The sequence below is a fragment of the Clupea harengus genome, chromosome 3, assembly GCF_900700415.2.
Source record: "Clupea harengus chromosome 3, Ch_v2.0.2, whole genome shotgun sequence".
NCBI classification, from domain to species: Eukaryota; Metazoa; Chordata; class Actinopteri; order Clupeiformes; family Clupeidae; genus Clupea; species Clupea harengus.
In genome coordinates, this window is record NC_045154.1 from 8,581,226 (window position 1) to 8,595,375 (window position 14,150).

General features: G+C 43.2%; 1 protein-coding gene across 1 annotated transcript in view; it reads right to left on the reverse strand.

Annotated features, from left to right (window-relative positions):
• Positions 1-12,834, reverse strand: part of tmem266 (transmembrane protein 266) — a 59,399-nt gene extending 46,565 nt beyond the window's left edge. The window contains exons 1-2 of the mRNA XM_031564464.2: positions 11,671-12,834; positions 9,515-9,625 (exon numbers count right to left, since the gene is read on the reverse strand). Of these exons, the coding sequence (XP_031420324.1) occupies positions 9,515-9,528 (14 nt within the window). The 5' untranslated portion in view covers positions 9,529-9,625; positions 11,671-12,834. The remainder of the gene's footprint in view (positions 1-9,514; positions 9,626-11,670) is intronic.
• Between the last annotated feature and the right edge of the window lie 1,316 nt (positions 12,835-14,150).

Here is a 14,150-nt window from a genome sequence, read left to right on the forward strand (position 1 = left end):
AAACATGACTTAGTACTTGGTGGAATAACCCTTGTTGGCAAGCACAGACATCAGACTTTTCTTGTAGTTGGTCACCAGGTTTACACACATCTCAGGAGGGATTTTGGTCCACTCCTCTTTGCAGATCCTCTCCAAATCCTTAAGGTTGCATTTTCAATGGGAGGGAATGAGGGAATGAGGTTCAAGCCCAATATTCCACGTTATATGGCCCCATCCATAGTCCCCTCGATGCAGTGGAGTTGTCCTGTACCCTTGGCAGAGAAACAGCCCCAAAGCATAATGTTTCCACCTCCATGCTTGACGGTGGGGATGGTGTCATATTCAGCATTCTTCCCCCTCCAAACGCGGCAAGTCGAGTTGATGCCAAAGAGCTTGATTTTGGTCTCATCTGACCACATCCTGTCTCCCAATCCACCTTAGAATCATTCAAGTGTTCATTGGCAAACTTCAGACGGCCCTGTACATGTGCTTCCTTGAGCAGGGGGACCTTGCGAGTGCTGCAGTACTTCAAACCATTACGGCGTAGTGTGTTGCCAATGGTTTTTTTGGTGACTGTGGTCCCAGCTGCCTTGAGATCATTCACAAACTCTCCCTGTGTAGTTCTGGGGTTATTCTGCACCTTTCGGATGATCACCGATACCGCACGAGGGGATATCTTGCATGGAGCCCCAGACCTAGAGCGATTGACAGTTGTTTGGTGTTGCTTCCATTTACGAATAATCGCACCAATAGTTGTCTGCTTCTCACCAAGCTGCTTGCCGATGGTTTTGTAACCCATTCCAGCCTTGTGCAGGTCTACAATCTTATCTCTGACGTCCTTGGTCAACTCTTTGGTCTTGCCCATGGTGGTGGTTGAAGGTGAAGGTTGAAGGTGTGAAGTATGATTCTTTGGACAGGTTTCTTTTATACACGTCACCAGTTGAGATCAGGTGTACCTTGTTAGGCCTAATGAGTGCTGTCTGCTTCTTGGGCACATAACTGGTCATTGGGAGCCAGAATTCTTGCTGTTTGCTTGGGGGTTCAAATACTTATTTTTTGCATCAAATACAAATAAAGTCATAAATGTTATAAAATGCAATTTTCTGGATTTGTTTGTTGATATTCTATTTCTCACTGTTAAAATACACCTACCATTACAATTATAGATCACACATTTCTTTGCAAGTGGCCAAACTTGTGAAATCGGCAGGGGTTGAAATACTTATTTTCCCCACTGTATATAGGCTATATATAATAGTATGGGCCAAAAGGCATTAGTCTGAACACAAATCTCAGAAGCCAGTCTCCTATATCGCTATCCTGGAAGATATTATATTTTCAAAGGTTTTTATTTTTATTTATTTCAGTTTGATTTTTTATTTCAGTTTAGTTTTAGTTATTTTTACGAGCGCATAAGTAGTTTTATTTGTCTTTTGAGGAATTGATTTGAGTTTTTATTTAGGTTTAGTGTTAGTTTTTCAGGTATTATGAAGAAAGCCTTGATTTGTAGAAACTGAAAAAAATTATTTAATTCATCTTTGGTCCTTTTTATTAGACCAGTGTCTCTCAAGAAGTCAAACAGAACAGGACAAAGTGGTGTAGCAACCTTGGTGCAAATCAAGGGGGGAAACCAAATCTCACCGTTTCGTTTTAGCTTGTGTGCCATTGTTCATTTTAGTTTTTAGTTAGTTTACTTTTCTTTAAAAAAAACTTTTTTTTAGTTTTCGTTTTCGTTAAAGGGGACCTATTATGTTTTTCTATTTTTCCCTTTCATATAGCTTTTTGTGCATGTAAACTGTCTGCAAAGTTACAAAAGGCCAAAGCACTGCCTCTCTCTCTCTCGCAGGAACCACTTTTTCTCTCTGTTTCATGATGACACACAATCATTGTAACACAATCCTTATTGACCAATGACAAAATTATTGCCCACAGCTGACCAGTCACAGCACACTTGGCTCATCTGACTTTCTCAGTGAGTGTATGTGTTTTTCATTGATCATTGAAGCATGTAAACCTATTCTAGTAGACCCCAAAAATGTAATTATGAATACTGAAAATGAGCAGAAGGGACCGCCCTTAACTATAACAACTCTATTCTGAAAAAAAGTATGTTGTCAACATGCATGCGTGAGGAGGCTCGTGCCCTTCACTAAACTCTGCTGAGCTGGTCGTTTTCAAAGTCACTATTGTGTCTGTTGTCATGTGTTACCTAATTGGCTTTTTCATATAAATGGTGTCGGAAGTGAGCACCCATGGGACGACGTCTTTAAAGATGACACCGCTCAATTTGGTACTTCCTGAGTGGACATAGCTACCATATCATGGGCCATTGAAATGAATGGGGAAGGTACTTCCTCAGTCTCTCCTGGTCTATAGAATACCTCTATGAGTATGCCACACCGTCATTGCGTAACCTTGAGCAAGACCACAGTGCTGGTCATTCAGCCAACTAAAAATCCCTGCATTTGTTTGTAAAGATATTTGTTTGTCAATCAGTAGCACTTGCCTGGAACTAACTGTGCACCCGGGAATTCGGCATTAACACCCCGGCTCAATACGGGTGCACCACATGGCGCCGTATGAATAATGCAGATGCAGTCGGCACCGGCAATTAAAACCGGCTTTGTCTTCTGAAGGGGAACATTTCCTAGGCGAATATAATCATTGCCAAAGGATTGACCAGCGCCACCTAACAGGCGTCCGCCCCTCTGGCCCCCAAATGTTCCCACACCGGCACAGCCATAAATCAGCTGGGTCAGATCAATGGAAATATAAAAATAAAACACCCTGCAGAGACGAGCGTGCAGCCTCCAGTAAAACCCTTTTTACAGGTGCATGTTTTACAGCACATAAAACCAGAGGAGGCAGGGGAGGAGTACAAGAATAAGTAAGACCTCTGAGGGAAGCAATTTAATGCATGCTAACAATTTCCTTATTTGTTTGCTGCTCAGCATTGACTACTTCATATGATTAAGGTCTGCATTAGCCAGAGATCGATATCGATATGCTAAAAAAAAAACATATGCACATTGTTATATAAATGCAATGGAGAGGTTCACCACATGCACAATGTTCACCAGATAACACACCGTAAAACAGGGGACTCGGACAGGTAAGACCAGGGAACAGAAATGATTGCACACTATTGAGGTGACCTCCATCCACAGCCAAAAAAATCTATATAAAGCATTTATATTAGGCTGCACCAAGGGAAGCACAAGGAGAGGAGGAGAGAGGAGTGAGAGAGATAGAGATAGAGATAGAGAGAGTGAGAGAGAGATAGAGAGAGAAAGAGAGAGTGTTAGAAGAGGCCAGTCCTATCCTGCAAACATGGAGACAGCGTTTTCTTGAAGGAGCTAGCTCCCGGAGGACTGAGGACAGTGCAGGGGATCCACTAATCTCCACAAGCATCGAAAGAGCATTTCTAGCCGGGGTTATGTGTTCCGCGCCTCCCTCAATAGGAGTGCTGCCCAAGCACACATGCTCCAGCAGCAAAAGGCTCAATCTTGTTTGCACAAAAATAACGCTGGCCTCGACAGAATTCGAAACGGAATGCAATCCCAGCGTGGACAGGGGGTATTGAATCTCCCTCACGCACGGAGAGTCTCATGTTATGCAGAGTTAGGTCAATTACGGAGCGGGCACTGCACAAACTGTGCCACCCGCCCACAGTGGAAAAAAAAGACATGAACAAATAAAAGTAAAAACCAAAGAAAAAAAAGACATGAATCCTAAAGTGAAGAGGAAGGGTGGAAAAAAAGATCTGGATTTCTATTATACTTCTAGTCATGGTTTCAGAAATGCTGTGTCGGAGTAACTCTTTTTCCTCGCGTATTTTGACAAATCACTTCGGCTTGCACGAGGCAGTTCGCTCTCCGCAGTTCGTCCCACTCCTCGGAAAGGTCTGTTGGAGGCCGCCACTCATAATTACATTTTCCAGTTCACTTCCTTTTCTTCCAAATGCATTTTCTCCAACATTAACCAAATAAAATGACACGATGAAACGCATCTCGAGACAGAGGTAAATGACTGCCCTCCTCTACACTGCACTAGGTGTCACCCAGACAATATTTAGCAGGACACCAAACATACTGACAGTTTTAATGCCTGTTCTAAAATGCAGCACTAACCAACACAAGGACCAATTCCGAGTCCTAGATCCAAACAGACGATTAAAACGAGATAATAAACCAAATTTCCAAAGAGAAATCAATAAACACTAGCCTTGTGGATTTCCCCCCGTTAATGTACTTATAAGATTTTGCCTGCAAGGCCCCTCTTTTCAAACAACTAATGTTCCGTCTACCGCCTCTGCCCATAAACTAATACTTTCCAGGTGTGATTATGTTGCCAGTGTGTTTGGCTTCAAAAATTGAGTTATCCGTGTCTGTCACACCGGGGGGGGGGGGGGGGGGAATGAAATGCTGCTTCAGCACGGGCTGGCGCGGACTAGAGAGAGGGGGCCGCCGCGGAGTCATTGTCATTCCGCTAGCTTAGCCGCCACGCTCGCCCAGCTCAGCTGTCCGCAGCCCTGTCAAAGCTCCTCACTCTAAAAGCCTCTAAACCTGATTGGCACCCACAGAATTGCCTAATGCACACAGCACATCGCGCCTCCTCGTCACCAGGAGTAGCAGCTTAAACAGGGGCCGACTCACTCTGCCGAAGGGAGGCCAGCAGTTGAGACGACACTCCAGAGTGCACTGCACCAGAGCAGGCATATATAAAACACACATATAAAGACTATATACTATATCTACATAATGACACACTTCCGGGACCTGAGCACTGTGAGGTAGAAGTATGAAAAAACAACTATAATGTATATTAGGGTCTCAGGCACTGGCCCTGCTCATTGGATGATAAAGAGATCATTCTGTTTGACAGCAACGGGAGAAAATTTACCATTAACCTTGAGTAGGAGGCTTTGAAATGTAAAAAGCAGGCCAGAAATTGTAATACTGCCAATACTTTAAGATAACCATCAGTTTTCATGTCAAATCAATAAGAAAATAAGACTTCTGCCATCTTGGAAATATAGCAAGAACAAGAGATTTCATGAGCTGCCTAGTAATTCATGCCTTTATCACCTGGACCACTGCGAATGGCTCTTCTCAACGAGACCATTTTATATACACAGCTCCTTCAGAATCCTACATCAAGAACATTAACTAACCCCAACTGAGCACATTGCAGCTTTAATACATTCCGTACACTGGCTTCAGGCCAGTGAAAGAACACATTTTAAAAGTGCTGTAACTTTATACTTTTTTTTACCCTCAACTGGGTAAATTATATTTCCAGCATGCTTAAGAAATAAATAACTAGTAGATTACTGAAGTCTTTAGGCACTGCTCATAGTGTTTCTTATTAAAAACAATACTAGCTGAAGTTGAAATGAGCAAGAAATTAGCTGATACTCCCCAGAACTGGATCCTACTGCCAGAAGATCTTAGATCTGCCCCAACTCTGGCTAATTTAAAATCTAGCCTTAAAACACTTATTTCAATGTGTGTTTGGATGAACTGCAGGCTGGACTTTTTTAATTATTTGCTTTCATTTTATGACACCCTCATAATTCATTTATTTTTATGATGTCTGTACAAAGCACCTTGCATTACCTCAGTGTATGAAATGAGCTCATCTTGTCATGAATTTAGGTGTTTTGTCTTTATTTATTTATTTGTCAATATTGTCTTTCGTCTTTTATGTATCTCTTAAAACGACTTTACAAATGTTTATGCAAAACATTCTACTTACAGAATGGTACAACAAAAATAAACAGAAGACGAAATATACAACATGACAACTTCTGAAGTCCTTCTTTCCGTTCAATGCAAAATGAAGGCTACTGGTGTTAATGCTCAGAGCGTCCTGAGTCTTGGTGCAGTTGGTGCCTTGCAGCTCGGGCCTGGTGTCATTGGTCCTGAGACTGCCTCTAATCACTAATGTAATCTCCCGGCACGTACGTTCTGCAGCCGTAAAGACACCTACACAGAAGTACGAGGAGAAGTGAAAAGGGTGAAGGGGTCGCGGCTCTCACATTCCTAGCAACATCTGTCAGCCTTTCAGAGCCAGATGCTGCGGAGAGCACTCAAGCAACAAGCCATCAGCACGAGTTAGCCCGCAACATGTCTCCTCAGCACCGACGGCCAGGGCTGAAGCGTAGTCCACCACAGTAAACACAATGAAGTTACATAACATTAGAGATGCATACAGAGGGGCCCTCTGTAATTACATTATTCTCACTATAACACGGACACACACACACTCTCTCTCTCACACACACACACACACACACACACACACACACACACACACACACACACACACACACACACACACATATCCACACATTTCAACTGCATTATGTTTGAGTGTTGCAGGTCAGCACCAGGGGGTCCTCTGTTGGAGCGCTGCCCCCAGTGGTCTGTTGGGGAACTGAAAGCTCAGCTGTCAGGTCCTATTCACAGCGACCATACGTGCGATTCCTGACCACACCACTTACGAGGGCCGTGCAGCCCTGACACCATTAGTGGACGGCCCTTTCCAACAAACGGTTTGCTGTGAAAGAATGAGATGTACATCACGAGCTGTCCTACATTTGGTTTGTTGAGCAGAGCAACTTATGTAATGCATCGTAACATTACACGGCTCTGCTGTCTTATTTTTCTGTCTGTGGGAGGATTTTATTTCTACGTTTTTTTTTTCTTTCTGGAAACACAGAGGGGAGAGAGAGAATATTCCTCCAGAGCGCTCCTGAGAGTAGGACACAGCAATCATCAGCTCTCATTCCAGCTAGAACGCAGAGGTTTCATTAAAAAGAAAAGACAGGACTAAATGCTAGCTGACCTGTTTCAAACACACGCGCCTCCTCAGGGTGTGTGCGCATGTGTGTGTGTGTGTATGTGCGTGTGTGTGTGTGTGTATCTGTGTGTGTGTATGTAAGTGCTTGTGCGCGCACACTTACAAACACTCAGACATAAACAGGCATGCAGTCACACACACACACACACACACACACACACACACACACACACACACACACACACACACACACACAATTCTCCTTGTGTGTCGACTAGAAAGAAACACACAAACATTTCCAAATAGGGCTCGAGGACAGAGAGCAGCCTTTCAACAAATAAAAGCGAACGCAAAGCGCTGTTGTTCGCCCAGCACCTCCGATATGCGCCAGTCCAGAGCTTACAGCTAGTTCATTGAGTATTAGGAGATCTTTGTTTGGCTCATTCCACAGAGATATTTACTGGTGTTTGTTAGTGCGGGGTTGAGTTTGTCATTCGAACACCCTTTAAAAATCCTTCCTCTGGACAATCACACTGGGTTTGCAGGCAGTGTGTAAAATCACTCTTTCGACAAAAGCCGCTGCAGGTTTCATCACGTATCCCATTAAATTTTAGGACATAAAATACCAACCCAATAAATGTGCACCCTTACACAGGGTGGGATATCATTTACGTACCTGTCATTTGTCACCTGCGACTCATTCTGTTTGCCGTTGGCACCGAGGGCGCTCAGAAAATACACCGCAGAGGGTGACAGCCGATCTACTGCCCTCCGCCAGCCCAAAGGGGAGGAAATCAATTGATAAAACCCCACGTGAGGGTTTCATTCCACCAAAGCACAAGGAAAGTTGAGCGACACCAACATGATGGGTGCTCCCTGTCACCAGTCACCCACCACTGCCACCCATACACAAACACACACACACACACACACACACACACACACACACACACAATGTCACAATTTCACAAGATGGACTATAGCCTTGTGTCGCTCCTCTCCTCTCCTTCTCTACTGTACCTCCCAATAAGCAGTTGCAGGACTATGACCTCTCAGGGCTACAAACTCCTCAGTGATTATCAATTCGAGGAGGATTTTACTGATCTGTTCTGTTATTCAGCATTTCTATGGTCACACTGATTACTACATACGTGCGTATTTGCCCAACATGTTGTGAATCCAGTGATGTTTGGTGCGCAGCACTACCGCACCTGACTGTAACAGTGTGCAATTCAAAACGTGTGACAAGGGTATGTCTCAAACAACTAAATCAACGGCAATGGGAGATTCAAGATGGTTCAGATACATGCCTGTGTTGTAGCTTGCAGCACTAAACACTAGCTCTCCTGACCACCAGCTCTGTCACTGGTTCTGTCCTCAGCTTGGAAGACCCACTCTGCGTTCACCTTGGCCCATCCCCCCTCCTCTCCTCTGTCCTGTGCTACAGCCATAGCCACAACCACAACCACAGCCAGTGCTGTTATTGGGATGCAGAGAGCCATGTGGGGACCTCCCAGGGAGGTATTATTAATACGACAATATGACATGTGGACACCACTTCCTGCATGCTAAGAGACACCGGCAGAGGCTGCAGCCCGCTGGACAGGTTCTTAGTGGGGGGTTGGGGATGAGCAGTGTGTGTGTGTGTGTGTGTGTGTGTGTGTGTGTGTGTGTGTGTGTGTGTGTGTGTGTGTGTGTGTGTGTGTGTGTGAGAGACAGAAAAAGAGACAGAGAGAGAGTGTGTGCAAGTGAGTGTGTATATGTTTGCGAGTGAGAATATTAGTGTGTGTGTGTGTGTGTGTGTGTGTGTGTGTGTGTGTGTGTGTGTGTGTGTGTGTGTGTGTGTGTGTGTGTGTGTGTGTGTGTGTGTGTGTGTGTGTGTGTGAGGTGTGGGGGTGGCAGCCCCCAGAGCCCAGCTCAGCTCTATCCTGCTGATTCTCTCTCAAAGTCACTTGCCAACAGAACGTGTAGGGGGGTAGGCAAGGGGGTGGTGGGCACGGTGGCATTTCTGACATGTCCCCGATCTCATTGTGCCCCCTCACCGAGACAAACTAAAAGCTGCGTGTATCTGTGACCTGAGGCAGACTGGCTGTGTGACAGTCTAAACAAGGAGCAAGTCATTTAGGAGCCGTAATGGCTCTAACCTTGATGTAATGTGTAAGGTCACCGAAGGAGCTCCCCAGTGAAACTGTCAACAGCAGACTCACAATGACTATCAGGAGCGCAGAGTTTGGGGGTGTACTGTCAACATTTCCACATTTTATGCACCAGTGAAGTAGCAGTGAGGGTTTTCACCAGTTCAAGGTTTTCATTTTTATTTTCCAAGGTAAATTAAATTGTAGTCGTAGTATTATCTCACCAAAGCCTACACCCAGTCAAATTGGCAAGTACTTGCAGGCCTTTGCAAGAATCAAGGAAAGAAGACTAGGCAGAAAAGTTGCTGTTGAATGACTTGCACAGCTATAATAAAGGTGGCCGGGTCTCTCAGAGAAGTTGCTGATCACCGGTATCTAATATGAAAGAGGGAGGGCACCTTTGACTTGAAAGACAAAGACGTGGCATTAAATCCAATGTGGACTGCAAGAAATTCACACAAAATGGTTGGAATGAGGGAACAACAGCAGGTTGCACTTCTAGTGTAAACACAATGATAATCTTCAGTGCACCTCGAACGCCATGGTGGTGCTCAAGAACAAACTCCACAAACTTTGAGGAAGACGATTTTACTTACTGAGTTTGACTCATGTTGGCGTCTTGACACAGCGAATGGATTTCCTCAGAAATATCCCCCCGACTCAAGCTCCTGATTCACAACCCAGGAGAAGCGTCACTTACACCCAACCTACAAAATAAAAGAGTGCCACAAATCAAAGACTGGATTTAGGAAAGGCAAGGTGATTCTTAAATGCATCTCACATGAATTAAATCTGACTGGCTGAATTCAATATCTATGACTTTGATAATAAGTATAATACGTATTTTAAATCCTCCGAGCACTTAGAAAGAATATAGCACTTCATTCAACATTCAAATATACACTTCATAAGAAAGGAAAATAGAGAAAAACAGTAACGGAGTTCAATCCTACTAGTCCAGAGACTAGTGTATGTCTCACTCAGCACATAGATATGGTGAACTGGAAAACAGTACATGTATGGAGCATGAATGCTTCAACAGCACTAAATGCAGACTGCATTAGACCTATGGGGAGGGAGGGTGGGAGGTCTTAGTGCTTTGGCTGCTCGAGGCATTACCGTTTCACTTACAAACCCATTTCTGCCACTGGTAATCTAGTATGCATGTGTGAACACCTGCAGAATTACATAGGGCCTCATTCACTTTTAATAACATAACGAGTTTTTGGAAAAGGGATATTATTGTTCAAACAGCTAGTTTTTTATATATATATATATAGTTATATAGTTTGTCAATGCAGCTAGAAAAACACAACCTACTAGTGGTGCATTTTTTTCTTTCTTTATCAAGGCTGTGATGAAGTTGTCAGGCTTGGTCTGATGGCACATCTATAAGCTGAATGAGCTGTAGTGGACGTTTACCTATCGCCTCCATCACTGGAACACTCCCATCTGTGGTGGTGGTAGCATGAGGGTGGGGGCATAGTGGAGTCAGTGTGGCACTTGACAAATGAGCCAAGTGCGATACAGATCTCTCAAACTTGTATGAGACGGTAAGCGAGCACCTGAAGCACTGTGTGTAGAAGCATGATGGAGGACACATCAAATTGGGTCAAAAAGGGGCTGGAATCTGATCTTGCATCATCATTACATGCTAGACAGAATAGGAGGGGGGAAATAAATGGAAATCAAGCTCTATTATGAGTAAATTAACCTGAACTTCAGGGAGATGCATCTCTGCAGTGGAGGACATTTGGGTACATTGTAACAAAACAACTTACTGTACATTACACAACTGACAACATTATATTTTACACATATGTGCTCTCTTTTTATATGCCGTATATGACTAGACTACACATACACCCACAGAGCAGATCTATGAATAACACATTGATGAAAGATGATGGTTGTTGTCTAATCATATTGCAAACCAATTAATCAGCTGATGCTATGCTGTAATAATTTTGTCTATATTTTGCTACTCACATCAATGTTCATTTTGATGGGGAGGCAGGCTTGTCATGAAGATAGTGTTCAAACTTCCAGAGAAGGCTACAACATCTAAAGACGAACACAATTGTTCTTAACCTCTCCAAGTTTCATGGGCGAGTCTCAAAGACACTTCTGAGAAACTGGTACTCTCCTCACGATTTCTGGCGAAACTGAAGTAGCCTAATTGTTTAATGTAACGTGTCCAATTGTTATCAGTTTATCAAGGCAAAAATGACAGGTCTCCATCTTCCAAAAATGTCTAAAGCGCCACAGCCGCGCAAAAATATATTATTTTACTCTTGCTTACAGATAGACCTCTCTACAAGTAGCTGGAAACACTGTCGATTCCCTTTGACGAAAACGACCACAACCCTCCAAGTTTCCACTCCATAAAGACTGACATGTAATGGAGACCTGTACACCTTTATCATTCTTAAAATGACACACGCACTGTACAGTTCATTCATTTTACAAGGCCTTGAAGGAGCTACTGGTTTTAGTGAGAGTTCTGATTAAGGCTATTAGTATGCTATAAGACATGACATCGAATCAGTCACAGACATGATTTGCTCTAAATTTACCAAAGCCAGCAATCATGGGCTTTTTTAAATAAACACGACGACAACCGTTCGGTCATTACGGTGATAATTAGTAAAATATGAGGCGAGAATAGGTGGAGGAAGGGTAATTACTGACAATGCTATGAAGAAACATCTAAAATAAGCAATCATTAGCTTGCTTGGGAAAGTAAACCTACCTTTGTTGTTTTACATTGTTGAGTGAGTGATCGTGTCTCCCTTGCCCTCGTAATGATGATGGTAATGTCTCCCTTGCTGATGACCAGTGTAAGGAAAGCTCCGGGATGGCTCTGTGTAGGCTGCTGCTACGGCTGCTACCCTGGGCACTTTAGCATTTGCCAAGCATCCGTGCTTCTGCTGCTGCTGTTGTTGCTTCGAATAAAGGGCAAAACCGAAAAGCCTCATCCGTAACGCAAGCATCATCCTTCACCAAGATGCTATGAAGAGGCTGCGACTAACGAAATATTCAGAGAACGGCATCTTTGAAGCAGGAGGAGGGCATTGAGCACACACATTCACACCGCGCCTGCTCAGCCCGCGAAAGGGCTTCCCTTACAATCACGCCAGGGACTCCATGTGCCCAGTTCGGGTCCTCAGCCAGGAGCTATCCAGGTGCTGAAGACGTAACCCGATCATCAGTCCCTCCAAAGCCACGAAATATTGCAGGCTAAAGAAAGAACCTGAAGGAGAGAGCGCACTTGATCGAAGACTAACGACAGTAGATGTTTCTTCCAGATTCAGCACAGACTTGCAGAGGTGTGTGATGCAGGAGATAAATAGGTCCCGTTGTGTGGAATCGCAGGAGACTGGATTTCACGGTTGGTTTGTGGGGTTCCTCGGGATAACCTCCAAATGTGCACGTCGCTCCAATCACCTCATTTTCCATTTACGTCTGAATAATCTTTCCGCGTATGTGCGGTCATTTTCCCAGGGTGCCTCCAATGAAGAAATGTTTTTCTCTTTTTGACAATTGGCTTAACCGTTTGTCATTCAACCAGCTTCACTACTCGATGGTTGAAGGAAACATCAATCAATACAGCGAAATCTTCCTTGGGTTTTCATATCTAACGGAGATGTTTCAAGCAGAGAGCGTGAACAGTTTCATGATGCTGGCAGTGTCATTACATTGTTAATAAAAATTAACAAAATAAAAAAGGGACAAAAATAAAATAAATATTTGACCTAAACTCCCCTACCTCCCACTCTCTCTGTGGTAGAAAGAGACAGAGGAGAAATGAACATGTTCCTTAAATAGCCCATACTTAAGAACAGTATATTCATTTTGTTTATGATTTCTGTTGGCATGATTCTAAACTATTAGACACCAAAAGCTATGAAAATAATGAAGCTGTAAGAAGACAAATTACATAAGTTAAAATGGCAGACATTGCCATGACCACATAGCAGTGTTATGTATAGGCCTATTATTTATAGGCCTATCTGTAAAGTGAATGTCATTTTGAGTTCAAGTGAAAGCTCTTTATAGTAATGAATTGCATTCATTGTCTTTCATTTTCATTTTTTTGCTAAAAGATCAAACATCAAGGGCTACTTCTAATACCTATCCCTTTAATGGTTTCAAATGACTGTTACATGAGAAGAGAATGTAAACAAGCAAGCCAAAATCAGTAAAGTTCACACAATTCCTCTCATAGTCTCAGGCTTTCTTTCCTCTTCCCTACTCGCATACCACACATTCTGCCGGGCCCTAACTTTGCCTACGCAAAACCTGTCGGCTGCCACATTTAGGAAACAGGTAATGTCTAGGCCACGCCTTTGCCTGGCCTAAGACTGCTGTAATAGTGCATACACAGACCTAATTTCACCTGAAACAAAACTTCAGGCCTCGCAGAGGATACCACCAGGTCATAGTTTCCCTTTACTATGGAACAAATAGCTCGCATAACTTCTGATGTCAAATGTCAGGATTTCACAGACATGTCATGTGTAATGAGAAGGATGAGTATGAAGTTCTTTCTTTGAGGTGCATTCTGGCCACATTAGTCAGACACTTAATGAGAATCCTCGCCATTCACAATGTGGACAAACAGCAATCACAGCATTTCTCCTGCTCGAGAGGATCACGCCCACACAATCCAAGTGAATGCTGTGGGTGTCCCAATGACACGTGTTATTTAAAGAAGCCAAGGTGACTCACCCCAAAGCTTTCGCTGAAACAGACCTGAAAGTAAGCTGCTACTTTGAGGTAAGGAACATTTATGTGTTGTTGAAACTTAAAGAAATGGTACATGAAGTTATTTTCTCCTCTAGCACACCCTCTGAGTAGAGAGGAGTGAACTACAGATTGAAAAACCTAAAAAAGACCTAACTTAATGTTTATGATGGCACTTCGGCACCTATAGGCTATGTGATAAAAACATGATCTTAAATCTTTCAACTCATGGATGTAATCTGGCAAGAATATTTGGATTATGAAGTTCTAACTGTACATGGGAAAAGTAAAACACCGTAATTTTTTCTTCGTTTACATAGCAATTACTAAGGGACTCATGACCTTCACTTCACATTAATAACTTTCAATGCAATAACTTTCAATTCAATGTATATCTAAAGGCAGACACTCCAAACTCTAAAATGTTTAATGTAACATATTATAACCCTGTTAGCTACGGATTGAGATATTGTTCTGCTGCCTTTA